Below are 26,462 nucleotides of genomic sequence, written 5' to 3'. Positions count from 1 at the left end.
CGAATACTCAACCAACTGCAATCGATGAAATGTGACGGTGCCTAACACTTTGCAGGTGTGCAATGTGGAAAATGGGAAGGTAAAGGGTTGCGAGCTTGAGCTGAATTTATCAGAAAGACAGACGCTTAGACGTGGCAATTATTTTTAAAGAAAGCCTCACACTTCCGTTTTGGCAACCGCGTGTGACAGACCTATCAGGGGGCACCCTTTCAGTGTTCGTTTTCACTCCTTCCATCCGGGTTTTTGTTTGTGAGCTATTGCTCGTGTATTAAAGGGCTTTTTGATATATTTTCTTTTTGTGCGCGACCATAACTATTTTTATATAAACGAAGAGGGTAAGTCGTTGGCAGGCTGGTGAAACCACCAGTGAAGATGGCTGACGCCGAGCAGTCGGTGTCAGGCGTTAAGCGTTTGTCTGAGTCCTGTTCAGACAAGAAAATTGCTTCAAAAAGATTTCTGGCAGAATCTAATAATGATGCGAAAGGTGAAAATAAAATTCTACCTACAAACACAATGGAGGACGATCTGGACAAGAATGTTCATGTCCCCGTCAACAGCACAAATACCAATGTAAATATCGCTAGAGATGTGCATAACACAGTCGATAAAAAAACAAAGGGATATAAATTTGTATGAGCACTCATTTAAAGGAGAAGCCAGTGTGCTTCTATCGACTAAGAGAAGTAATTTGTTTGAAAACAAAAATATTAAAAGTGATCTATACCTTTTTGAGAAAATAAGACACATCAATCTTGTTGGTCTCAAACGCATAACCCCGCTAGCTGCCACTCTGTACAAACTCTATTTCGGTGGTCCTTTTGAAGCTAATGAAATGGTCCTAAGTGAGGAATTTAAAAAAATTAAACATCGACGTATTTATCCCAAAGAATTACACTGAGTCTGTGGGTGTTATAAGGGGTATCCCACCAAATATCTCAGATATGAAACTGCTGGACAATCTCGATTCAATTATTAAGATAAACACAGTGGAAAGAATTTTTAGGAAAACGAAAAACGAAATGAATGAATCTGTGCTCGTCCCAACTGAGACAGTCAAAATTGCTTTTGCGGGTACCGAAATTCCATCGGCCGTTCAGATTTATGGTATTTGCTCTTTAAAGGTAACCCACTACATTCCTGCGATTAGGCAGTGTTATAACTGTGGTCGCTTGGGTCATACAGCAGCGCGCTGTAAGTCACAAAAGCGATGCAAGAAATGTGGCAATAACACTTGCAACGAAAATTGTAACACAAACAAGTGCATCTTATGTCAAGGTGATGGGCACAATGCATTTGAAAGGAACAAGTGTCAGGTGTGGGCCAGAGAAGGTGACATAAATAAAATCATGGCCATTAAGAAACTGGCAAGAAAGGAAGCTCTAAAGCAGTTCTCCTTTCAACAAAACTATGATCAGATTCGAGACTATGACAAAAACTTTCCTCAAATGACAAATAAAAATAACAACAACAACAACAACAACAAAAATGCATGTGAGCAAATACCGCAAGTTATAAGCAATAATGAAAAAGCAAACCAGGTATTAAAAAAACATTCATATAGCAGCAGAGTGATTCAACGCACTGTAGGCTTTGAGAAGCAAAAACCGCACTACTCACTGGAGTCATACACAAATGACTCTAGTGATCATGCATATGAATTCCCAAGAAAAGAAAACCATGACACTATTAGCAGTGTCAGTAGCAGCATAGTTCAGGAAATTCTTGAATTAGTCACTCCCATACTGCTTAAGTCAGCTAATGGAACAAACATAATTCAAAACATCAAAGGAAAATTCCTACAGAGCAGTTCGAAACATAGAAAACATGATGTTGGTAACAATACAAATCTCATCCACTAATATGTCCACTAAGATTTTACAGCTTAATGTACAATCACTCAAAAACAACAAAAATGACATAGAATACACCTTGAACTCTGGTGGATATGGCATAGCCATCTTCTCAGAAGTTTTCTCCCATGACATGTCATACAGAAATTTAATCAACTACGATCTATTAGAAAAACATAGAGATGATGGCTACGGAGGTGTAGCCATTGCTGTTAAAAAGGCATCAAGCTTAAAAAGGAAGCCTTTAGTTCAGAGCACGATGTTATCATAGCCAAGACATGCAACCTTAATAAAAATATCACCATTGTCTCAGTATACTTTGAACCCTCCATGAAGACCAACACCTTTCAAGATGCTATTCAAACCATAGTTGAAAAACTGGACGGCAGGAGCAATGTGATTTTTGCTGGGGATTTTAACGCCAGAAACACTTGCTTTGGTGACAATGTCACCAATGCCAAGGGTAGATTCCTAGAGAACTACATGAGTAACTCCGGTTATAATTGTTTGAACGATGGAAGGTGCACCTTTAGACGTCACATCGACAGTCAAAGTGGCTCTGTGTTGGATTTGACCTTTTCAAACTGCACCGATAATGTCACCTGGAGCTGCAATTCAATTTTTGTTGGAGGCAGCCACCATCATCCTATTTCCATAGAAATTCCGGAGTGCAAAGAGAAGCCCAAGTTCTTTCTTGCTAAGAATAGACTGCTTCGAAGGCTAACAGGTGCTATGCCATCAGGAGACATTTCAAACATCACAGAAAGCTTCACAAACAACATTAGGGCCTCCACCTACTCCTTGAGCAGCAATAGATGCCCCAAGACTTGGTGGAATCCAGAACTGCAACTGTTGTATTCTAAATATACCGAAGCACAGATTCAGGCACAAAGAGTTCCAAGTCTGTCAAGCTACATAAAAGCAGTTAACTTGAGAGTAGAATGGAAGAAGGCAGTAATACTTGCGAAAAGAAACGCTTACGCCCGCAAGATCGATGTACTTAATCAAAAGCCAAACTCAAGGAAAGCCTGGCTTTTCTTGAGGAACATTAAGTCCTTTAATGATCCCGTTAATTCCAGCTTTAATGCGGAATGGTCCCAGCCTTACCTTGACTTTCTTAAAAGCCAAGTCTCTGTGTTGGCGAAAGTTCATACCTTCTCTGTCAGGCCAGCTTCACTCAACATTGATCCCTTTAACTTAAGTGATCTGTCTGCTGTTCTCAATAGGGGCAGAAACACTGCGGGAGGAATAGATAGAATCACATATGACATGATAAGAGCCCTCAGGAGCCCAGCACGGAGTAATCTTTACAAGAATACAATAGGTTATTTACAGAATGTAGAGTCCCTGATCAATGGCGTACAATCAAAGTCATTCCCATCCCAAAGAGGGGTAAGGATCTCCATATCTATCAAAACTATCGACCTATCTCACTCATCTCGGTATTGGCTAAAACTCTTAATCTTATGATCAAGAGTCGCATAGACATGTTCTTAGAAAAACGTAACACCATGCCCAGACGATCTTATGCCTACCAAAAGGGTAAATCAGCAGCCATGTGCATAAATGATCTCATCAATACCATGGCCTGTGAGAAGAAAAGGGGAAAATTCGTTGCAATTGTAGTAGTAGACATCGATAATGCATATAACTGCGTTAATCTACAAACTCTACAAATGCTAATGGATTATGAACACATTCCCACGCAATATACTCACTGGATTGTCAATTTCTTTTCGTCTAGATTCCTAAAACTGGGTAACTTCATTAAAGAAATCAATGGTGGGTTGCCGCAAGGCTCCTGTCTCTCACCTCTACTTTTCAATCTATACACCAAAAGACTGCATCAAATTAATGATTCACATACGTCCATTATTCAATTTGCTGATGACTTTGTCATCATCTCAACAGGTAACAACATAAATGATGCTAGCAAAAACTTACAGTTAAAGATCAACGACTTTCACCTTCTCTGTCAAGATCTAGGCCTCAATTTCAACCCCAGCAAATCCTCAGTTATGTTTTGCAGTAGGGGAAGACGTGATAATATTGCAGTTACATGTAATAATATCACTTTCCCAATAAAGGAGTCAATTACCTTCCTAGGCAGGGTCATTAGTGCCAACATGTCAGACAAATTGCACATTGCAAAAATTAGGGACAAATCAGACAAAAGTGAGCTTTTGTTGCATGCTGTAACTACCATCAAAGCGGGACTCAAACCCAAGGTTTCATCCAACATCTTCAAATCCTTCATCAGATCTCAGCAGGAACATGCCATTACTAGTTTTTCGAACCTTAACATTAGCAACAGCAAGTCTCTTAACACTGCACAGACGGACTGCCTTCGCCGTTGCGTGGGTGTGCCTCCAAAACATCTACGCATCTGATTTTTGCTCTGGCTGGTATTTTACCTCCCAAACACAGAGCTAAAATTCTCACAGTCAGAGAACTACTTAAAGTAAAGTCTCTAAACCCGACCTTGTATAATGATGTCACTAAATCCACTGCAAAGACTGCCTACACAGCTGTGTACCAAGAATATAGTAGTCTTTTCGACAATTATAATGAAGCTAAGAAGTACAAACACAGTTCCAAAGCCTTAATTTGTCTGTCAGTCTTTGACAGGAAAAAAACTGACATCTCAAACGAAGAATGCAATGCGATATATCAAGCTAAGCTTGAAGAATGGGTGTCAGGTGGATGGAACATTCTTTCCACTGATGCATCCATCAATGGTGATAAGACAGGTATAGGTATCTTAGATTACCCTAGTAACTTTAGCTATATGTTTAGGACTGAAAGTAGTTCCTCATCTGTGTTTGCAGAGCTTGTAGGTATATTAACGGCAGTTAAGATATCTAATATAAAAAAGATACAGTAAAACTGTAATTCTCTGCGATAGTCAAGGCGCCTTAAAGGCTCTGAAGAGAAATGAATCAAATTCATACTTAACAGACGAAATCCACCTCAACATGGACAATTCCTTCACGAGCAACTTTATTGTGCACTGGATACCCGGTCACAAGAACATTGCCATCAATGAAAAGACTGATATACTAGCCAAATCAGCCACTAATGTAGGCAAACTATTTAATTTACCCCTAACATTCGATGAAGTAATAAGAAAAGTTAAAATAAAAGTTCAGACGGATTGGAACAATGAATACAAGGAAATATCAAAAACAAAAGGAATTTATTTTGCGTCAATCTACAATGAAATTCCAGTCAAACCATGGCACTGGGCTCTCGACTGGAGTGCAAAAAACATAAAGGTCATAAATAGACTGTTAATTAATCGAACCTATGATAACGTTTTTTTTACACAAAATCAAAGCCAGAAACACCAACATTTGCGAAGTTTGCAAAGTTCTCGACAATGCGGAACATGAAATCTTCTCCTGCCAACGACATGCTATTATCAGGAAAAAATATAAAATTTTTCATCGCTTTAAAGATCTTAAGGAGTTATTGCTCACAAAGGAGCCTCTTTTTTTGAGAGAATTGGCCAAATTTATTAATGAGGCTAATTTGGAGTTGTGAATCGAAACACACTGAATTTTATTCAGGTCGGGTTAACTCGGTGCCAACGGAAGTCACCTTGAGGAGCAACCTTCTGTTGCTCCTACTTTCTGAGGCAACCTTCTGTTGACCTACACACCTACACCAACACATACACATCAATTCATTTCACTACTATATATTTTGTTAAACTCTTACACACGACCACACTTTAAACTAAGCATCATATTGTTTAAATTATAAGAATTACCAATGCAACACCATGCACGGTCTCACTAACAACCATCGATAGTCAAGAAAATATCGACAGCCCCATCATCGAACTGAAGTACCTGGTCAATGCGGACTCATCGTCGTGCGACCATCCAATATCGCGTCAGCGATTAAATACCAAAAAAAAAAAAAGCCTCAAAAAATATATATTTTTGAAAGTCAATTATTCTTTCCCACTCCCTTTTAACTGTGCTCGCAGCTTTATTTATTTTGATTTTATCTTAGAATTTATCTAACTCATCTTAAGACAAGTTAAATCATGCTTTTCCACAAAATTTCACTGATTTATTCAATGAAAATACAATAATTAGTGTTGGTAAAGATTTTATCGCAACTTTCACCACACAAACATCGGTTATGAAATAAGCTTTGGCGCTAGCCAACACTGTTGGCAATGACTGGCCAACTTTTTGGCATTAGATGACGTGTCGATGCAGTACACATGTGTGTGTATGTGTTTGTGCAAGTGTTCGTCTCCTTCCAAGCCTGGTGAAAATTTGTGTGCAAATTCATGTAAAAATTGTGGCAAACAATCTGCAAAGAAATCAACATCGAAGCGAGGACAATCACAGCGTGAGTGCCGCACCAAACATAAATGCAGAGTGCTAGAAAAGCCTGGAAAGTAAATGCAATTCTTTTTTCCAGGCAACCGAAAACAATGAAAATTTTGGAATCGTCAATCTAAGGCACATTTCATTTCACATCCAACACAAACATTTTTCCGAACGGGTTTAGCCTGAGATCCAAGTTGGTGACTCCAACGTTAGCACTTGGTTTTCCCCATTTCCCATTTCGTGTCCGTATTTATTTGGCCAGCCTTTTGTTGAAGTGTGTGCGGCAAACGGTTTAAGGCCGCGTTCATCTGTAAATATGTCCACAGTCATGGCCGCAAAGTGTGCCACTGCAGGTGCCACTACTACACTGGTGGCAGCCAACTCAACAGCTAAATGCACTTCCCTGGGTGCCCAAGGAGAAGGATCGATGGTGGCAAATGGAGCAGAGGGAATGGCTGAAAAGGAAGAAGATGGAATGAGATCTGTGGCCCCAAATGGTGACTCAGGAGAGGGATCACGAGCAGAAGCAGCACAGGGCTTGCCCGTGCAGCCAGTGAGTGCTATCCCAGCAGCTGCAGTCAGCAGTGCATCGTCTGGTGGTCCTCCTCCTGGCATGCTTGGCGAGGATGAGGCGCAGCGAAGTTTGAAGGACCAGATGCCAAAAATCTTTCCACGTCCACCCGGGGGCTACAGGTACTCGATGGAGTTCCTCTACAACATCGGCACGAGTATGGCTGGCATTGTACTGGACATACCCACATCGCCATCGATAACGCCTCGAAGTATGCGCACGACGCCGCCACCGCCACCACTGTCACTGTCCTTGCATCAAGATGCATCGCTGTTGTCCATGTCGCCGCCAGGTCAGACCCAAATGTCGTCCGGCAGTCGCTACAACAGCGGGGGCATGCCCGCAACTGTGGTAGCACCCCCAGGACAGTTTATGTATCCGGGCTACGTGCACAGTGCACCGCAGCAGCGGCGGTTGTGGCACACGGAGAATGCCGTGTGGCAATTCGATCGCAACTATCCCTTCAACCAGGGATATACCCAACCGTATGGAGTACCAATGCTGCCCATGGGCTATGAGCAGAACTACGGAGGTGGTCAGCGTGTGTACTATCCGAATTACATGAACCATTCGCCGGGTGGAAGCAACCGCATGAGCCATCGTCACAATCACAACTCCGCCTTCGCCTCGAACACGGGAAATTCTCAGCAACAGCAACATCAACAGCAGCAGCAACAGCAACAACAGAGGCCCACGCAGGTGAACAGCTTCCAGCAGTCCCTGCAGCAACAGCAACAGCCTCAGGGAACTGCTGCGAACCAGCAGATGGAAGTACCCGCCCCAGGACCTGGACATGCACCTTCGTTCGAGAATGGCAACGTTAATGGAGCACTCTTGCGGCTTAACCGTGCTGGACAGCAACGCAACGTCGGATCTGGGCGTGGACAGACACCCAACGCTGCCTACAACCAACAGGGATTCCAGGGCGAGTCAAAGACATTCTACAACAGTGCTACTGGATCGGGCGGATCCCGATTTAATCAGGCACACAACCAGCGGAGCTTGTATCCGCCGAACGGGGAGGACCAGCAGCCGTTGCAGTTGCAGCCCCAGTTGCAGGATCAGGAACAGATTCCGCGTGGCTCTCAATTGTCTCGCTGGGGGCCCAAGGTCAAGAAAAATAATTTGGGTAAGAAACGTATCTCCAACTCGTCGGATTCGTTGTCGAGTTCCTCCTCCAAGTCCAACTTGGAGCAAAGTCCTTCTTTGACTTCCATAACGAAGCACCCGAAGCGCACATATCGCAGTCAGTTGCACTATGCCCAGTCAGACCCAGAAGGCGGGGCTGGCAACAACTATCAACAGCAGTTGCAGTTGCAGAATCAACAGCAGCAGATGCAACAGCAGCAGCAACAGCAACAGAAGCAGCAACCGCAATTAAATCCGAGTCAAGCGATGCGCCGCCACAAGCACAACAACAGCTACAATCCCATGGAGTACAACAAACCGATGCCACATCAGAGCCAACAACCACACTACCATCAAGCCCGGAATATGGAAGAATTTGGCTACGTCAACTATGGCCAGAATGAAGGCGGCATTCCCGAGACCCAATCTGGTGCTGGAATGATGAGACCTTTGACTGCCCACAGTCCCGTGTCCCAAGCACAGCTCGATATGGAACTGGAGGAGCTCTGGACTTCGCTTTGTCCAGAACACTCGACCGATCGTGCGCAAGACATATCCGAGCACGAGCACGAGCAGGAGCAGGAGCAAGATTTTGTTCAAGATTGCTCCCTGGAGGATGGTCAGTCCTTTGCCAGCTGGGCACCCAGCGTCGAGAGCGACCAGTCCGAGGGTGAGCTAAGTGATGCCTCCATAGAGTCCTATGTGCGGAGCATCACCATGGAGTGTGTGGCCACGGCAACGGGCACTGAGCTACCCGATTTGAGTGGAGCCAATCTGGTGCCCTATGGCGACATGAGCCACTTGAATGGCATGGACAGTGGCGGTGTCACACCAAGCGTAAGCCAATCGAATGGATTCCGATTCCCTATGCTCAGTTCGATACCAGAACATGCACAATTCAGGGAAGAACTGGAGCTGCTGCAGAAGAACGGAGAAGATACTGAGGAGGAGGACAGATTCAAGACCCCGGTTGGCTGCTCCAGCAGGAGCACACTCTCTGCGTTCTATATGGTATGTCTGTATATCCTTTGGGGACTATCCCATCTCATGCCATCCATCATACCCCCCTGTCAGGATGCAACTCCAGAGTATCTGCTACCCTTGGACCAAAAGAATCGCTACTGGCGCGAGTTCTATGGCTATACCCCAGCGGATCGTTTCATGCTCCGTTGCAAGCACGTGGAAATTAAGCGTCCACCGCGCACTGTGCCCAGTCGCACCCGCTGGGAGTCCTTGTCTCTGGACATATGGAACAAGTTCCTCGAGGCGCAGCAGACGAGCAGCATCTACAAAACGAAGATGCGTCTGTGGCGCTTCATCTACAATCTGGCTGTGGTAAGTTTTGTGACGTCGAAAAAGAATGAACCAAAGACTAAAATGCATCCTTTCGCCCATGCAGAGCCAGTACCCACGGTATGGGCTGTATTTGGTGGGTTCTTCCATTTCGAATTTCGGCTCTAAATGCTCGGACATGGACATGTGCATGGTGGGCTGTACAAATCCGAACCTTGATCCGCGCTCCGAGGCTGTTTATCATCTGCAAATGATGCGCAGCCTGTTGAGCGGCACCAATAAGTTCCAGGACTTCAACTTGATTGAGGCCAGAGTGCCGATACTCCGCTTCACCGATTGCAAACACAAAGTCGAGATTGATATTAACTTCAACAATTCTGTGGGCATACGCAACACGCATTTGCTGTACTGTTACTCGCAACTGGAATGGCGTGTCCGACCCATGGCCCTGGCCGTGAAGCAGTGGGCCCAGCACCATAATATTAATAATGCCAAGAACATGACCATTTCCAGCTATTCACTCATGCTGATGGTCATCCACTTCCTGCAGTCGGGCGTCAGTCCCCCGGTGCTGCCCTGCCTCCATAAGATGTATCCGAATAAGTTTGAGCTGCTCGATACCGCGAACAGTGGCTACGTGGACATGAATGAGGTGATGGCACCGTACGAGTCGCAGAATACACAGACCCTGGGCGAGCTGATGCTTAGCTTTCTGCAGTACTATAGCAACTTTGAGTTTGGTAAATATGCCATTTCCATACGTGTGGGTGGACTGCTGCCCATTGAGTTGTGTCGCGCCGCCACGGCACCCAAGAACGATATACACCAGTGGATTGAGCTGTGCATCGAGGAGCCCTTCGATCAGACCAATACTGCTCGATCCGTCTACGATCCGGATACGTTTGAGCGCGTCCGTGCCATCTTTTTGTGCAGCTTCAAACGCCTGGAGTCCACTCGGAATCTCAGGTCTATATTCGAGGACTATGAGGGGCCCACCATCGCTATGCGCTCCCCATCGGTGGACTCGGAGTTCAAGTTACCCTCATCTGACTCAAACAGTGAGGCGATCTCGCCACGTTTGCTCAAAATGGTGGACAAGTGCACCACCGTCATTTGGGGCGAAATCAAAGAGAAGTTGCCCCTGCCACCCACAAGCTACAACAGCAGCTCCACCAACACAGTAACTATCGAACCTCCTCAAATGGGACTAGCCCCTCATACATATAGATCTGATCATTAGCTTTGCTCTCTGTTCAGAAAATGTAAAAAAATCAATAGACCAAGTTCTTTCGGGAGTGGAAAAAAATTTCAATATTGTAAAGTTAATTTTTATTTTTCGGACAACTTGCCCAGGGCCTTTTAACAAAAGAAAAAAATGTAAATTTGACGTTGCATTTGACAGGAAATATCCCTGTTTTCTATTATGATATTGTCGGACCGGCTCAAAAGAAAAGAAAAGACAGATACAATCATCAATCGGTCGCAAAAATGAGTTTGCCGGATTATTATTTGGGAAACTCCAAAATAAATTTGAATAAAAACAGTCGCCAAAAATATCCATCAAAAACCACTTCAAAAAAGGCAAAAAAAAATTTAAAAATCAAAAAATAATTTAAAAATCATAAGTAAAAAATTAAAAAAAGTTAAAAAAACATAAAAAATTAAAAAAAAATAATAAAATTAATAAAAAAAAAAACAAACAAAAAAAAGTTTCAAAATCAAAATTGTAAAAAAAAAAAATATAAAAAATTAGAAAAATGCAAAAAAAATATATTAAAAGCAGAAAATCGTAAAAAAAAGAATACTCAAAAATACTTATTAAAAATAGGTAGGAAATGGGTTTACCTAGAATATCTAGTTAGTGACAGACGAAAGACGACGACTTAAACTGTGAAAAATTGTTACACCTATAAAACACATTGGACAGCCCCCAAAAAGCGGCAAAGAACACCTAAACACACACTAAAATTCACCAAAGAAATAACACAACCTCTTGTAAAATATAATGTAAAATGTCAAAAAGGGCTGCAAATCTTCACAAAACAATGCTGTAGCAAGAGTCAAATGATGTTCGGAGACTAATTTCGGAGCACATTTATCAAAAACATTACTCAAATTTGAAGACAGCAGCCGAAGACAACCAAAAAAAAAAAAAAAATATATGAAACGAAACCAGTAGAAAAGTTTCTATGCACTCTGTGTTTTTCTGGTATCCAGTTGATGTGAACGTGATGAAAGTATTTTAATATCTTGGCTGAATCTTTTGAATCTTATTTGAATCTCATCAGGCCCCTTAGCAATCATCAATCCATCAATCAACTATCCAATAAAGTCTAGAAATGGTTTCCTTATTTCAACACTTGGCACCAATCCCTCTCCTGGGGTTACATTCGAATGAAATTATGTACGTCGCTCAATTTGATATTCCGCTCTGATTAATTCTTAGTGGTTGGCCATTCGGCTCATCCTCGCATCAAATATCACCCTTGGGGGACTAACAAATAGCCTAAAATTCTCGCACATGTTTCAGTTTGAGCAATTATCTAAGGGAATCAAATCAAATCATTGATGCAACAGCAGCAGCAGCAGCCGCACCGGCAGCACTGGCAGCAGCGGCAGCTGTGTTAAACAAGGGTGGTTGGATGGGTATAGGGGGGCGTGGCGTGGCGCACTGTTATCCGAACTCCTCTCCACCCAACAGTCGGTTTTGGGTATCAATGGCAACCAAAAATGTCAGTGCAGCAAATTATTTCATCAATTGCAATGCTCAATTTCAGTGCATCATCGAACACATATCGAACACAGAGCGGAGACACACACACAATGGTTGGTGCTCCTAGTGCTAGTGGCGATGGTGGTGATTGTCAGATGAGAGTGGCGGGAGGGTGGTGTGTGGTGCTGATGCTGGTGATGGTGGAGTGTTGAGAGCCATTCGTCCTGTCCTGTTGAGTAATTGATATAATGTCGATGTGCCATTTGGAGTGGCTGGCCATCGGCTGATGACTGCTGCTGCTGGCTGTCGTCGCCCACCTAATGGCGAAAATTGTCAACGGAATTGGGATTTGGGATTACTGATTGGGTGGGTCATACATATGCCCGAAACGTGCTGTAATGCAATATCGTGGCTTCGGCCACGGCCACTGCCACGGCCATAATCATCATTATCATTAACGCAGTCCGAACAATTGTCACACTAATTTTCGCATATGTGCCGAAAAATTGTTGGCAATTAAATGGGACAGTGAAGCGGGAAGCAAATCGTAGCCCAGTAGAACCATTTTGTCATTCAATTGCTGCTGCTGCTGCTGCTGCCTGCTGTCCTGTGGGCCAGGACTAAAAGTAATTAATGCCTTTTGTTAATGGTAAATGCATTTGCATTTAGAATTTATTCCCAATTCCAATTCATGGAAAAAATAAAAAATTTGCACAACAAAGGCGGGCAAAAATGAAAGATGATCTTCATTAAAATTTTCAGCCATTTTTAGCTGCCTGGAAAACTGGAGTGCAGGGACAGCTGCTGCTGCTGCTGCATCTTGTGGTGTCATTAAAATTCCTGTCCCGTGATTTGGTCTTTGGTCTCGAATAATTATTCATTGTCATTGTAATTGGCGGGGCAGGCGCTAAATGGTGAAATAGTAGGAGAAGAGCTGCTGGGATAGAGTTTTGCCCACCCTTTTCCAGTTTTCACATTTTTTTCCAGACTCTGAGGAGTCTGTTCTTTTTTTGTTCATAGACTCGTATGTGAGTAAAAGAAGACTGATGACTCCCCAATGGGTTTTAGGGGATTGCGTTTGTGTGGGACACGTACGGGAATTTTCATTTGTTGTCATTTCAATTTTCCTGCCCCTTTGCACGAGACAGCAACAACAAAAGGGTTCAATCGGGCAAAAGATGCAACAACAACAAGAGCCAACATTTGTTTGTATCTGCCACTACCTGGGTGTCCTTTGTTTCCTTGTTGGGCAACAAATTACCTGAGGCAGGTGGAAAACTGTAAACGAGTTCCATGAATGATTGAGTGACTAGGAGAATGAGTGTGTAATAAATAGAAGCAGCGAATGATTGCTGAAATGAATGAATACCAAAAAGATTTAAAGGTACGGAAAGGCATTTAAGGATATTTGTAGATGAAATATACTTCCCAGGAAGGTTTTAAAAATTATTTCGATAATAAAATAAGTTAAATGAATCAATTATAAATGCCAATAATTGTTGATGAACAGAATAACCCTCTATGGATTTTATCCCCTCCTGCGTATGCCTCTAATGAACTGTAAATACCCTGTCCACCTTTCGAATGAATCAACTTAACAAACTGATTAAATTTTTGCATGTATTTGTTCTTCTAATTGCAGGTAAGCTCATTAGCCCACACTTTTTAGCAGCACACAGAAAACAACAAACAAACAAACAACAACAGCAACTCCATACAGTTCGTATAACAATAATAATGAATAATGTTGGCGTAAGTGCTTGTCTACAATTTTAATTAGTTTTAAATGCAATTTAATGCATTAGCATTTGTTGTTTTTATTTTTTTTGTGTGTTCATTTTCGGTGGCTGTGTGCCTTGTTTTGGTTTGCCAAAATGCTGCTAAAGCACTTAGCATAATTTAGAGAAAGAGAGCGGGTTATTTAGACAGTAAGAGGTGAAGAGAGCGAGAGAGAGGGAGGTAGAGATAGCGGAGAGTGGAAAAGAGATTGCATTTAAATTTTTGGCTAAACAATAAATCATTTGCCTCTCTATCGGTTTTCAACTATTGTGATAAATGTGGTGTATAATTTTTTGGGCTATCAAATTGTTCCTATCAAATTCATGATAGATATAATATATTTTGTGACCACAGGACATGTTTGTTTTGCTGTGTGTGTATGTGTGTGTGTGTGTACCTCCCGCACAATTAGAAACGCATTAAATATTTAATATCCTGTGGAAATGTTTCCGGTGCTTAACAAACATTTCCATGTGTTTACCTGCAACACATTTGCATAAGCTCCAATGTCCTCTTTCTCCCTCTCTCTATTAATTGTAGCCCCAAAAGCACTCAGCCCTTTCCGTTTGATCATTCCGTTTATTTCTAACCTGCCTTTCGATCGTTTCCATTTGTTTTCGCTATTCTTTCCCTTAGTCAACCATTTTGTGTGTTTGTCTTTCCTCGGAAAACTACTCAATTTCGTGCTTGAGCCACGCCCTCTTGATAGTGAAACGCCTTCACGAAAGCAATAACCAAAAGAAAATATTCATAAAAGTGGGGAGAAAAATCAATCAGCGGTTGTTGCGGGTGAAGAAATATCCTCAAAAAATGTACAGAAAGCTTTAAGGCGTATTCGGGTACACACCACGGACACGCCCAATTCACTCCCGCCTCCACTTGGTGCGCCAATCAAGCTCATTTATTATGCATTTTTCATATGACAATTTTTTTCCGGCGGTGGGAATCCCTTTTTTTGTGGCATTGCACCTACATGGTGGCACATTCCCCTCCTCCCTCCGTCTCTCACTGTCTGACAGGGCTGTGGGGCAGACAATTTAAATTCAACCGCAGAAAAACCAGCAGAAAAGAGAAGGAGTAAACCGTCTGCTGAACAGAGAGGGAGGGAGCGAGAGGGTGACACACACGCATGTCCAGGGTTGCCTTTGTGTCTCGTGGGAATATTTTTCGGATGCTGATGGAGTGACAAGGCAAAAATCGAACACCCCAACCCGAACAAAAAATATACAAATTACCCGCAGAATTGAACATTTTCCATCCCCATAGAACCGTTTCCATATCCCATATATGTATATCTGTCTCTATAATCCATGAGAATGCAGTCCTTTGTGCTCCCTGTCATATCGCTGTCATCGATTGCCCTCTAAACAATCTATCGATAAAGGTTTCAGCATTCTGTTGTTTTTTTTGGGGGGAAACTTCACAGCAAAAAGGGTTGCCACATGCAACATTTGCATATCGTTTTGGAGTACAGTTGCTGCTCGAGGGCTTGAGGCGTGGCGTGGCTTTGCTTATCGCCGCCAACACTTGGCACATAGCAGGGCAGGACTCGGCCTGGCAGGGCTTACTCTGCCAGGACCCCAAGTATTTCCGTTGCCTTGGCACGCTTGTTAGTCCACTGCAAAAAGCATTGGGGGGGAGGAGTGGTGAGGACTGGGGAGGGGGTTGACTGTTGCAAGTGTCAGCCAGCTCCTATGGAGGCAGAGTTCAAGTCGAAGTCGCTTAACGATTCCGTGTCATTTTTTGCATTTCCTTTCGTTCTTCAGTTTTATTTTCTTTTTGCGCCCAGCCCCTCCCCCAGCAACATTTTGCGGTTGCCGGTTTCAAGTGTGCTGCGGCCTTATCGCGTGCTACGTTGTGGCACCTTCAGACGGGGGACAGAGTGTTAGAGAGAGAGTGTGGAAAAGGCAGAGGGAGTGATAAAAATTAAAGCTTGAAGCAAAATTCATACTTAGACGAGCACCAGCAGCAGCAGCAAGCAAAAATAAATCACGAAGAAATGCCAAGCAAGACTCGTAAATTTTTGTGCCGTGTACGTGTTAAAAACTTCTCACGTGTCAGTCGTTAGTGTGAGCCTTGGTCCAAGGACTCGCCGCCAACGAAACGGATGTTCCATCCGCAATGCAGAAGATAACTTTGCAAGTGTCTTGAATATCATTTGCATTTCCTTTTGCTTGATTATGAATACTCGTACAGTATCTACATATATATTTTTACGCCAACCCAACTATGGTTTCAATTTTTGGCCAAGTTAAATGATGAATGCGCCACACCGCACCGCACCCCCCCAACCCAGACTAAAGTGTCTGCAATTAGTGGCCAAAAACAGGAGAAGGAAGTCGCGGGTTGCAGGTGGCGGATGCTGCTTGGAGAGATCTTGAGGAAAAGTCCAGCCAAGACCCGCGAATCCGATCAATTAAAAAGTAACTTACAGATGGCCACACTCTCTCTCTCCTTCCTGTGCTTGTCCTTTACTTCCTGTCAACTGCTTGGCGCTCAGTGTGATTAATTTCAATGCCCATTTGCATGCGCCATGGTGAATGATGCCATAATCCTTGCTCGTTGTCCTTGCTTACTACTGGCTGCTGCAACGGGCTTCTGCTACATGCTGCTGCTGTTTTAAGTAATTTGGTACCCTGTCAATATGGGTATCATCTGTAGATGGAACAGGTTGGAAAGATGTGGTAATAAGCAGAAAAAAACATTCTCCCATCCTTCCTCCAGGGTATTCAATGCTTCGTTTCTCGCTTGCAGTTGCCTTTACGTTATGTTTCTTTTTTTGTGGCTCTTCATTCTGAAAGTAGAGGAAAGAAATTAAAAAAGCACGCAGCTCAGTCTGAGTTGCTGCAAAAGGATAAGGCTTAAGTGTCTACCTCCAGCTACTACCTGGACTACGACGACGACGACGACGACGACTACCAGCGCCAGAACCAGCAGCAGGACCAGTACCAGTACCAGGACGTGGACAGAATCGCTTCACAAAGAGGAAGAAAAAATATTACAAAAAACGTGCCAAACGTTTATTTAAAAGGATTTATGTGCGTTACGTGCTAAATGTGAAATAATAATTTTTTTACTCATTCTTTTCGCTCACTGTGGGGGCGTGGTCTTTTCCTACCACATCTTTTTTCTTTAATACCTTTTGGATGCTGCAGAATGCAGTTAGAGGGTTATAACTCTCTCTCCCTTTTGCCTTTTTATTCACTGGCTCTCTCTTTCACTTCCTGTGTGTGTTTGTGTGTGTGTGTGTGGCATTAACTCAACTCCTCTTGGCAATTTTTATTGAGACTCCGAGTCTTGGCCAACGCATGAAATGTTGCGGGTGAGAGAGTTTTTGGCCAACTGAGATTTTCCCCTGACTGTGAGACTTAATTGCATTCTGCCGAACCTCTCTCTCTCTCTCTGCTTTTCTCTTCTTGTGGTTTTTAAGTGCTGGCCTGAAAGGAAAAGTTTTCCCTCTCCCTGTCTGTGTTTCCTTTTCCATTTTTGCGGCTGCCATTTGCCAATTTTCTAGCTTTCTTCGGGGCAGTTTCTGTATTTGTATTGAAATCGAAAATGCGTGGCAAGGGAATACCAAGAGAGAAACAGAGATACAGAGCCCAACAACAATGGCCAAAAAGAACCTTCAGGACAGAAGACCCAGTCCAAGTCCATGTTCATGTTTCCCAGTTGGGTTCCTGGGGTTCCTTTTCTCGACTTATTGTTATGTCCATCTCTTACTCGTTCTCTCTCTGTCTCTCTCCCGACTCTGCTTTCATTTTGTCCTCTTTCTAGTCCCGTCTGTGCATTTGTTTTGGGACCCCGCACGCATATAGCATAATAATTAGATGGTGTTTCCCGTTCGACTCATCCTGCGGCCCACTGCTAATGCCAGACCCCAGTCGTCGTCGTCGTCTGGGTCTCGACTCAAGTCAAGCAGAGCGAGAGAGCTGAAGAGAAAGGGAAGAATGAACGGTCGGTCACACTCTCCACAGTTCATTTTGCGGCGCACAAAGTTTCTTAATTCTTTGCCAGCTTTCGCTCCCATTCCATTGCTCCTTTGTCTCTGGGCACAAAATATATAAAAAGAAAGAAATAAAACTTTTAATATGATTTGCAGTCAGACATTTTCCCGCAGCAGCCAGTCAGCCAGTCCATCAGGCAAACATAATTAAAGAACGCCCCAGAAACATTAAAGTGGTGTGTGTTCGTCTTCTACCTCTACCACTACCCGGGGTCTTGAACTTTGCTTAGTCGTGTAGTGTAACTTATGCATATGCATCTTGGCCTCCAGGATACCTACTCCAGGTATTGTGCGGGGATCAGGATAAGGTGGGACAGTGACAGTCCACAGGACACCTAGCTGCTTGGAGTGCCCGAGTGTGCCCGGAGAGCAGCCTGAATAGTTGCAAAGGAGCCTGGAACACTGGGAGAAATTTATAGCCTAAGGAATGTTAGCACAAGATCTGAGCGGGACAAGAGTGTCTCAGAAATTTTAAGATTTCACACACTCCCTCCAGCAGGCACTCTTACTGCTAAGCCACTCTGGGATAGGGAGATGTTCTACCATTTTCCTCATTTAATCGAATAACTTGAAGTTTTGTCAAGCGAGTCCATTTTTTTGCAACTCTCCCGTTTGTTTTCCCTGAAATGCAATTTTCTTCTTCTTAGCCAGTTTGTCTTTTCTTAATTTTCTTCCGTTTTCTTTTCAAAGTGTAGACAATGTGTCCTTTTCTTTTTTTGTTGCTCCGTTTTCTCGGGCTGGTGTGTGTGTTTTGTGCGCAACTTATTACCTTAAACTTGGCAAAAAGGTTGTTGACTGGCTGCAATTTGTTGACACAGACATCAGAGAGAGGAAGAGAGAGAGAGAGAGAGGGCATATGGGTAAGTATGCTTGTGTGTGTGTGATTGCGTGTGGGACTGAGGCTGTTGTCCTTGGGCTTACGTGGCAGGACTCTTAGGCATGTGCAGTCAAGGCGTTTTGCAAATTGAAATTCATATGCAGACAGCTCTGCCTCATTCCTCACGTTTTTTCTGCACTCTTTTTACTTTAATTTTCTGTACTTTTCTCTGGTTCTCTCTCCTGCACTCTACTGGCAGCTTTCTGCATTTTTTGGAGTGCATTAGGGACGCAGCTCGCTTCGTTTTGTTTAGTAATTTTCATTAGCAAAAATCGCTGAAACTGCTGATGTGAGAATGTCCTTCTTTCCACCATTCAGTTGACCAAAAGCTGCTCCCTACTTTTGCTCCGTCTTCCCTCCATTTTTTTCTTTCTTTTTCTTTCATCTACTCTCTTTTCTCTTTGTCTTTCTGTCTCTGAGAGTGTCGAAAGCCTTAAAGGCGCTCAAGTGAAAGTAATCGCCTTGGCTCGGCCACTGCATTCAGCATTTTATGTTTGTCTAATTCAATTAGACCAAAATATAAAAAATAAAAACTGCAGAAACAAAGAGAAAACTGTGTGGAAAATCCTTAAGTCCAATGAGCGAAAATCCCTCTTTAAAGCTTTTCTTGAAGGCAATGTCCAGGGGAGTAATCAACTATCTCTTCCACAACGATGGCTGCTGGCAGCTACAGCAATAAAACTTCAATTAAATTAAATAAATCTCGGATAAAAATGCGCAACTTTTCCATCTCCGAATGCGGCGCAGACAGTGAGACAGAGAGAGAGAGAAAGAGAGAATAAACGAGAAAGAGAGGGAGCAATCAGCAAACAGCCTGCGGTCATCATTAAATGTCTAATTTATTTCGGAAAAACAACAACTACAGCACCAGCAGCAACAGCAGCAGCAACAGCAGCAACAACTTGGTCCAGAGAAAATTCAGTTTTTACAACCAAGATTTCCCATTTTCCGCCACTTCGCCCCTCTGGCCGTAAAAATTGATTTAATAAAACAGGCACGTTTCCATTTTAAGTGCTGTAAATTTTAATTTAGTTGTTGCTTCCACTCGCAACACACAGCTGTGGCTGTGGCCCCCATCGCCAGCACTTTGGAGTGGACTGAAACCGAAGGACACCTCATCATCAAAGCTCTTCCCCAGTGCGGGGAAAACTTTGATAGAGATCACCTTCATTAACAACAATGGAAATGGGGAAATGCAAACTGGGAAACGGTTCGGTTCGAATGGAATTGGGGAAATGGCAACGGAACTGACTTGTAAACCAACTTTGGTTGTCATTTCTCCTTTGTTTATTATCTCTTATCACTCGAAAGAAAGTTCCACTTTAATGAGTTTTATCTGTAGAGGGGAGAGGAGAGCTTTCCAAAAATTGACTGCCACTTTCAAAGGAGCCGCCGCGAGCTGTACCAAAAATATCAAAAAAACTTGACTCCGTTTCCGGGGACTTTGACTTTGGAGGCAATCAAATGGAAAATGCTACTTCAGCTGCTGCGGCTGCTGCTGCTGCTACTTTTGTTTTATGAATATTTATGAATGTGACAGTAAAGTTGTCGTCCTTGTTTAGTTTCGGTTTGCTGTTTATTTTATTTAAATGCGCCTTCAGCCATGCAATTGTATATTAATTCCATTCACTCCACACCCACCCTAGGCAGCGACAAACGCCAACTGACAAGACAATTTTCGTGTTTCGGTTAAAACTTTTGTGCCACAGCCAGAGACAGCTACCGAATAGGATACTACGATACGGAACCCCTGTGGCAGCAGAGGCAGTCACAACAGCAGACAAACAGAACTTGCCTCGTTGACACACGTTGACATCGAATTATGCAAAAACCCTAGCAAAATGTGAATTAAAAATGCAAATGCCTGACAGACCCTCAAACCCTCCAAAAAGTACACATTGAAACAGTAAGAGACTGTCGTTCGGTCCAACAACTAATCAAGTCTGGTCTGGCTGTCTGTCTAGGCAGCATTTTGTTGATGCTTGAATGGGCCACAGGAATTCGAGTGGAAATATTACTTTTTGTAGATGTGCCTTGAGAGGTGGCAAAGACCCCGGGGAAATGCTCTTTCTGGCAGGATGATATGCTTAGAAAGAGCAAACTTAGAGGAATTTTCTGCTGCTAAGCCCCAATGTGAGAGAGCGAGATAATCATTATACACAGAGAAAAAACAGAATAAGTTAATTTAAATATATTCTAAACATTGAAAGAGCATCGCAAATTCGCCGTGCCTATTCCTTGATTATTTCTATTTATTTGCCACTCACGCCTCCGCTTCCTTCCGCTTGCGTGGTATTCCGCATCGAATTAAATTTTCTTCTTTGCGGCCTCACCCGAGTTTTCATGTGATTTCACGAGCCATTGTCATTCTTACGCATGAAAATGTGTGGAAATGTGCGGAAAGTAAATTGAAAGAAAATTCCATTTTGGTTTTTGCCCTCTTTCTGTGTAGAGCAGCGGCAGTGGCTCAGTCGATAGTCATCGTTCTCTGTCAATCTGTCGCTTTTCATATTTTTCTGCATTTTCCCCTGACAAAATAGCTCAACGGCTTGCTTGGCTTGTGTCAGCTGCATGCCCCTCGAACCCAATAAGTATGCAGCAGGGTTTGCCATTGTCAAGTTCCTTTGATTGCTCCTACTCCTGCGGATCCCGGCTGCATACTCTGCTCTTTACCTGGTCGCATTACGTATACGCCATGCTGTGTGTCGTGGGGAGTTTTTATTGCTTTCGATTTTCATTTTGACTGCTCGCACGTGCGACGACGACGTTGTCGTCCGCCCTTGGATGAGTCCTGGATGTCCTGTCCTAAACTTTCCAGTTCGATGGCGTAAATTTTCTTTAAGCATTATTTTATTACATATCTCCCAGGCAGAACGAACGGCAAGCAGCAAGCGGATCTGGCTTTTCCCCTGGCTGGGTTTTTGTTTTCGCATGGCGTGAAATTCAATTTCCCATTTGCCACACATACAGTTCTCTGCCTCGCTGCCATTGCTACCTCCACTTCCAACTCGTGACACTCGTGTCTTGCCCCACCTCTCAATATAAAGATATTCATTCAGCTACACGACTTCATTTTTGCATACGTATGAAGTAAAAGAAGCCACATGACAGGTGCAGTGCGTTTCGGGACAAGCAGGCAAAGTTTTGGGGATTATTCATAGGTTGTAGCGTGGAAACTTTTCCTTTTAATCAGAAGTCTATGGCGAGATCTCTCTCTCCCTTCCCAGAACGAGAATGGCATTCAGTCTGAAGTTCTTATTCTTTGTATACTACTTAAGCTCTCGAATTGTGCAACTTATGGCAATGAAACACACTGTAGCTTAATCGTTTTTTCTGCTACTCTTCTGCTACAGTTTTATTTTTATTTTTTGCTATCCTTTCGTGTGTGTTTCAATGGCTTCCCGTACTCCTTGCTCCTTCGTGTTTATCTGCAGACGCCATCGCTGCCGCCGATTTACTTTTCCGCTTTTTCCGTTGCAGGTCGGCTGGGTGAGGAGGGTGAAGTGTGGTGGGGGGTTTTCCTTAACGGGTGGAAATTCATTGAAAAATATTCTTGATTTTTATTGCGTTCGCTCACAAGTGAAATTGCCTTAAAATCTATTTGAGTTGTGCTTTCCTTTCTGGTGCCTTTCTTATTTTTGCCTTTTTATTAGTTCTGCAGAATGGCAGACATTTCTGGGCCCAGTTATTCCCTGTCTTCCTGGCAAAACAATTTGTTCCCTTTTTTTTTGGTTTGGCTGGCTTTTTGGCCATTTTCTGTGTGTGTTTTTATGGAATTCCTTTTGGGTTTATTACTTTGTTTATTTGGCCCGAACATGCAAACGTTTTTGGTCACATCCCATGGCTTTTGTGTCCTGTTGTTCTAGCAGCATTTCTCACATATTTCATGTGCATTATCTTAACCGATTCTGACATAATTTATGTGGACAATTTCGCTTTGGTTTTCGGTTTTTGGTGATCAAGTGAGCAAAAATGTGCATTTAATTGAGACTCATTTACATTTCTTTGCGCTCGACTCCACTCCTCGCCACTCGCTTGATCCCAAGAAAGGGCTGTGTCCTTTAAATGGGAACCCTAGAAACATAAAATAAAGCGCAGGAGAACAAAAAAAAATACAAAATAAAATATAAATCATACGCACCATTAAACAATGGCATCGACGGGGGCAGGCCAATACAATGGGCCGCTGGCCCACATAAAGGCACAGAACGCTTTCAATATCACTTATAAAAGTCCTGCCCCATTCAGTCCATGTCCTTGCAACGCCATTTGCAACGGAAATCAAGTCGCACATGCGAAAGTAAAAAATTCAAACAATTGTGAGAAATGTAAGGAGAGAAATGGAAGCCCAACACAAACATTGGCTTTGGTGGCTGGTGAGGGGGAGGAGCAGTGAAATTCTGCAACATTTAACCCAAAGAGAAAGAGAGAGCGAGCGACAGAGAGAAAATGGAAATGGAAAATGCTAAATGGAAAATGAGAAGCCAAAACAAAGGGCAACAAGCTGCTACACTCTTCGGAAGGAAAGGTCACAGAAGGAATAGGAAAATCGCCTTCTAATGAAACATGAAAATCAATTACAAAAAAAAGCGAAACAAAAGCCAAATCGCAATTGAAATGCGAACAAAGGGAACAGCCAGCAGGAGCAGAAGGAAAACACAGTAAAAGAGAGAGCAAATGGAAAATTGAAAGTGAATATGCTAAATATTGCCTCATCCCATTCCTCTCCCCCTGTCACGGTGATGATGATGATGATGTGGAAAACCCATAGCCATTGGAAAGCTGATGGTTGCCGCTCAATTGGCTGCCGCTTCAATGATGATTTCCCCCGCTGACAATTGCCACCCATTAGAGCTGGGAAAATTGAAAACCCATGGCATGAAGCAGCAAGCAGAAGAAAGGGCAGAACTTTGCCATACAACAACAATGTTCAACTTTAATTTAAGGCAAAAAGTGGGAGTCTCATGTGCAGCAAAATGTTGCATGGTACTTGCAGGCCTTTCAATAAGCATAAAATGAGTCGGAAAGTGGGTGGCAAAGTGGATTGGGGGCAGGCATGGGTTTAATATAATGACACATTTTATGATTGCATTTTCCTACTCTAAGAGGGACCCTTGCAGCTGGTCAATCTCACGAAGTCTGACCAGGAGGAGCGGCGTAGGAGTATCTGTCGAATGCTAGTTGTGGAGGGAGTATCCTGGTGGGTGTAACCCGAGAAGCAAAGTCAGCAAAATGTGCAAAAATAGAAGAAGGCGTTGCCTAACGAGGAGCTGTAAGACCTGCTGCTTCTGCTGCTTGCTTTTAGTCGTAGTTGCCTTCTCGGTCTGATGTCCTGTCCTGTCCTGTCCTCTCCTGTCTTGCCCGTTCGATGGCTGCTTCGAAGTTCTTTTCTTGGGTCCGGTTGGGGGGCTCTGTTGTTGTTTGTTCATATACACAATTACCAGCTAAGGCGATTTGCACAGACACACCCTGACATCAGGTGGCCGGGCGGACCCCTCTCTCGGCAAGTGCTCTGCAATGCCGTTGTCTGTCATTGTCCGCACTGTAGCTCCCTGCCATCCGCTGATTGTTTGACAATGTTTACAGGTGCAAATTTCAAAGTGAATTGCTTTTCTATCGCTTGGAAAAGTGCTTGCAACACGCTGGCGAACTTAAGTAGCTTCTCCCTGGAAAATTAGTTTCAAGAGTGGGGCTGAGGGAAAACTGTGGAAAAGCTGAGCTAAGCGGATTTGTTTATGGCTGGCCTGCTGCCTGCCTGGTCGTGACAGTTTTTGTCATACAAACCCAGAGCCATTTAGGCTGAAGGGCAGGTGCCTTTCCTTTTAAGTGGAAACTGTTTTTCCCAGCTATTGACAGTTTCTGCCAGTTTTCCAACTGTCTCAGTTTTAATTGAATTTTCGTTTGCTATACAACAGACAAAGGCATTTATTAACAATAATTGCATTTTCTTTTTATAGAAGAAATATTTGTACGTATAACAAAACTGTCGACAAATGTCCAGAAACTAATTTATCAATAAATGAGAATGAACAGGGGAAAATTGTCTTTGGCCTGGCCATAAATGGCCAAGTGTTTTGGTCAACACACACACACATGCACACACAATGCTTTCACATTTAAGTAAAAAGTTTTTGCAAAAATAATGAAGCATGGCTTGAGGCAGGACACACACAAGGCGACTCCAGGGAGACGCCAGCAGGAGAAGGATGGAAAATGCAAATTGCAAACAGTCGAGACAAACAAAAACCCCGAAACCCACACACCCGCACACACGCACACCTAACTGACCACAGGACCACAACCAAGAGAACACAAGCCAGGGCATCTGTCTGTGTCCCTTGCTGGCAGTATTTTGGGGGAGTCAAGCCCCAGGATTGATCATCCCGACTGGGCTCACAATGCAATTTTTGTTAAATTTTTGCTGTGCTCCTTCTCCCCGAGTGTGTGTGTGTGTGTGTGTCCAAAAGGATTACCTGGAGCTTTGGCTGGTTCCGTGTACACCCGTCTATGTGCCTGTCTGTCGCGTGTCACGCACTTGCTGATGTGGATGCGGCGCCCTGCATTGGCCTGTCAATCTCTGGCCCACAGTTCATGGTTCATGGTCCTACCATTTCCATACACCGAATGCCAGCTGGCTGGCTCCTTGGCTGAAATTGGAGAGGCTGCTCTCCAGTACCCTTTTACATTTCAATTTGGATTTTCTAACTGACTTCCAACACAGGAGTGGCTGTGTGTGTGTGTGTGCCAACGTGCTTCATCTCTTGCTAATAGTTTGCACAACTTGTTTTCAATAGTTTCTATTGAATATACATGACCAAGATGCACCTGCTGCTGCCTGCACCTGCTGCGGTATTGATTTCTCTGCCAGTACAGTGCGTGTCAAAGGAATATGACCGAATATTGGAAGAGTTCGCAGGAGCTACAAGCAAAACCCGGCACACCCGATCGGTTTCTCTCTCACGAAGTAAATGTTTGGAAACAACTATGAACCCCACTGTAGCACACAATTATTTTACGGGCTGCAGCCGGCCAAGTTTTGTGTTCAATCTCTAGAGAAATTATCCGTTTTGCTATTTTTATTTTTGATGAATATCTTAATTTCGTTATTGGGCTGGAGAAGTGTTTGCTGTATTGCTCTTGTTGTTGATTGCCAATCGATTTTGAATTTTGAATTGCAAATACAAATTTAGAAACAAATTTTAACACAATTTTCTCTCTGTCTTTTGCAGGTAAGCTTCCCGATCAATTTTTATTGGAACTCCCACTTCCCGGAGGGAAAGAGAGAAGTTATTTAGACTAAGACAACACTCATCATCTGGCTAAGCCCCCGAGTGTCAAGTGCAAGGTTAAAGATCATAAATCAGAGACTTTCTTAAGACAGTGGGGGAATGAAAATTCTTCACAACATTCTGCCACATCTTGTTACTGTTTTCTGGGAACTGAAACTGAAAATATAAATGTCCAATTTGCGCCAAAGTTTTTCCTTTCCGCCCAAAAATGATTAACTTGATTTATGCGTGCGGCGACAAAAGTTTCCACCCAAAAAGAGAAGAAAAAGAAAAAAGGAATACCTGAAATTGGAACATAAAAAACAGGCAAAAGCTCGTGGCCAAAAAAGTATCTACAACAAAAATAATACTCGACACATTCCACACAGTCTCTCGAGCCGGAGTCAAGTCAAGTGAAGTCGAGGCGTTAATTTCTTGGCACTAACTTGGGGAGCCAAAAGTATGCTACACTTTCAGTTCTTTCACGCAGTCCTTTTGCCATCCGGGCATCCATTCCTCTGTTGTTCGGGTAGCAAGAACTATAACAAGCTCCATTAGTTGTCGTCACCGTTTGCCTTCTACCATGTGGCTGTGAGACTGTGTGGCTGTCTGTGGCAGCTTTCGACAGCTG

General features: G+C 43.3%; 2 protein-coding genes across 11 annotated transcripts in view; both read left to right on the top strand.

The window, feature by feature from the left end:
• LOC117897367 (sterile alpha motif domain-containing protein 5) overlaps positions 1-26,462 on the top strand; it is a 162,960-nt gene that overhangs the window by 81,439 nt on the left and 55,059 nt on the right. Inside the window, exon 3 of one of the 9 annotated variants that reach the window (XM_034806165.1) lies at positions 13,547-13,588. The exons of the other annotated variants lie outside the window; for them this stretch is intronic. Within the exon in view, the coding sequence (XP_034662056.1) occupies positions 13,547-13,573 (27 nt within the window). The 3' untranslated portion in view covers positions 13,574-13,588. Of the gene's footprint in view, positions 1-13,546; positions 13,589-26,462 lie in introns of those variants that run through there. 9 annotated transcript variants of the gene reach the window in all.
• Positions 6,347-10,465, top strand: LOC117897366 (poly(A) RNA polymerase gld-2 homolog A). Of its 2 annotated transcripts, XM_034806155.1 has the most exons (5): positions 6,402-6,407; positions 6,837-7,791; positions 8,110-8,909; positions 8,973-9,233; positions 9,298-10,465. In XM_034806155.1, exons 2-5 carry the CDS (start codon positions 6,855-6,857, stop codon positions 10,429-10,431), a joined length of 3,132 nt encoding a protein of 1,043 aa, XP_034662046.1. In that variant the 5' UTR covers positions 6,402-6,407; positions 6,837-6,854; the 3' UTR covers positions 10,432-10,465. The 2 variants fall into 2 exon arrangements, with proteins under 2 accessions (XP_034662045.1, XP_034662046.1); XM_034806154.1 differs by having other exon boundaries at positions 6,347-7,791.

Source organism: Drosophila subobscura, chromosome O (genome assembly GCF_008121235.1).
Source record: "Drosophila subobscura isolate 14011-0131.10 chromosome O, UCBerk_Dsub_1.0, whole genome shotgun sequence".
In the NCBI taxonomy this organism is placed as follows: Eukaryota; Metazoa; Arthropoda; class Insecta; order Diptera; family Drosophilidae; genus Drosophila; species Drosophila subobscura.
This window is presented reverse-complemented; position numbering and strand designations above follow the sequence as displayed.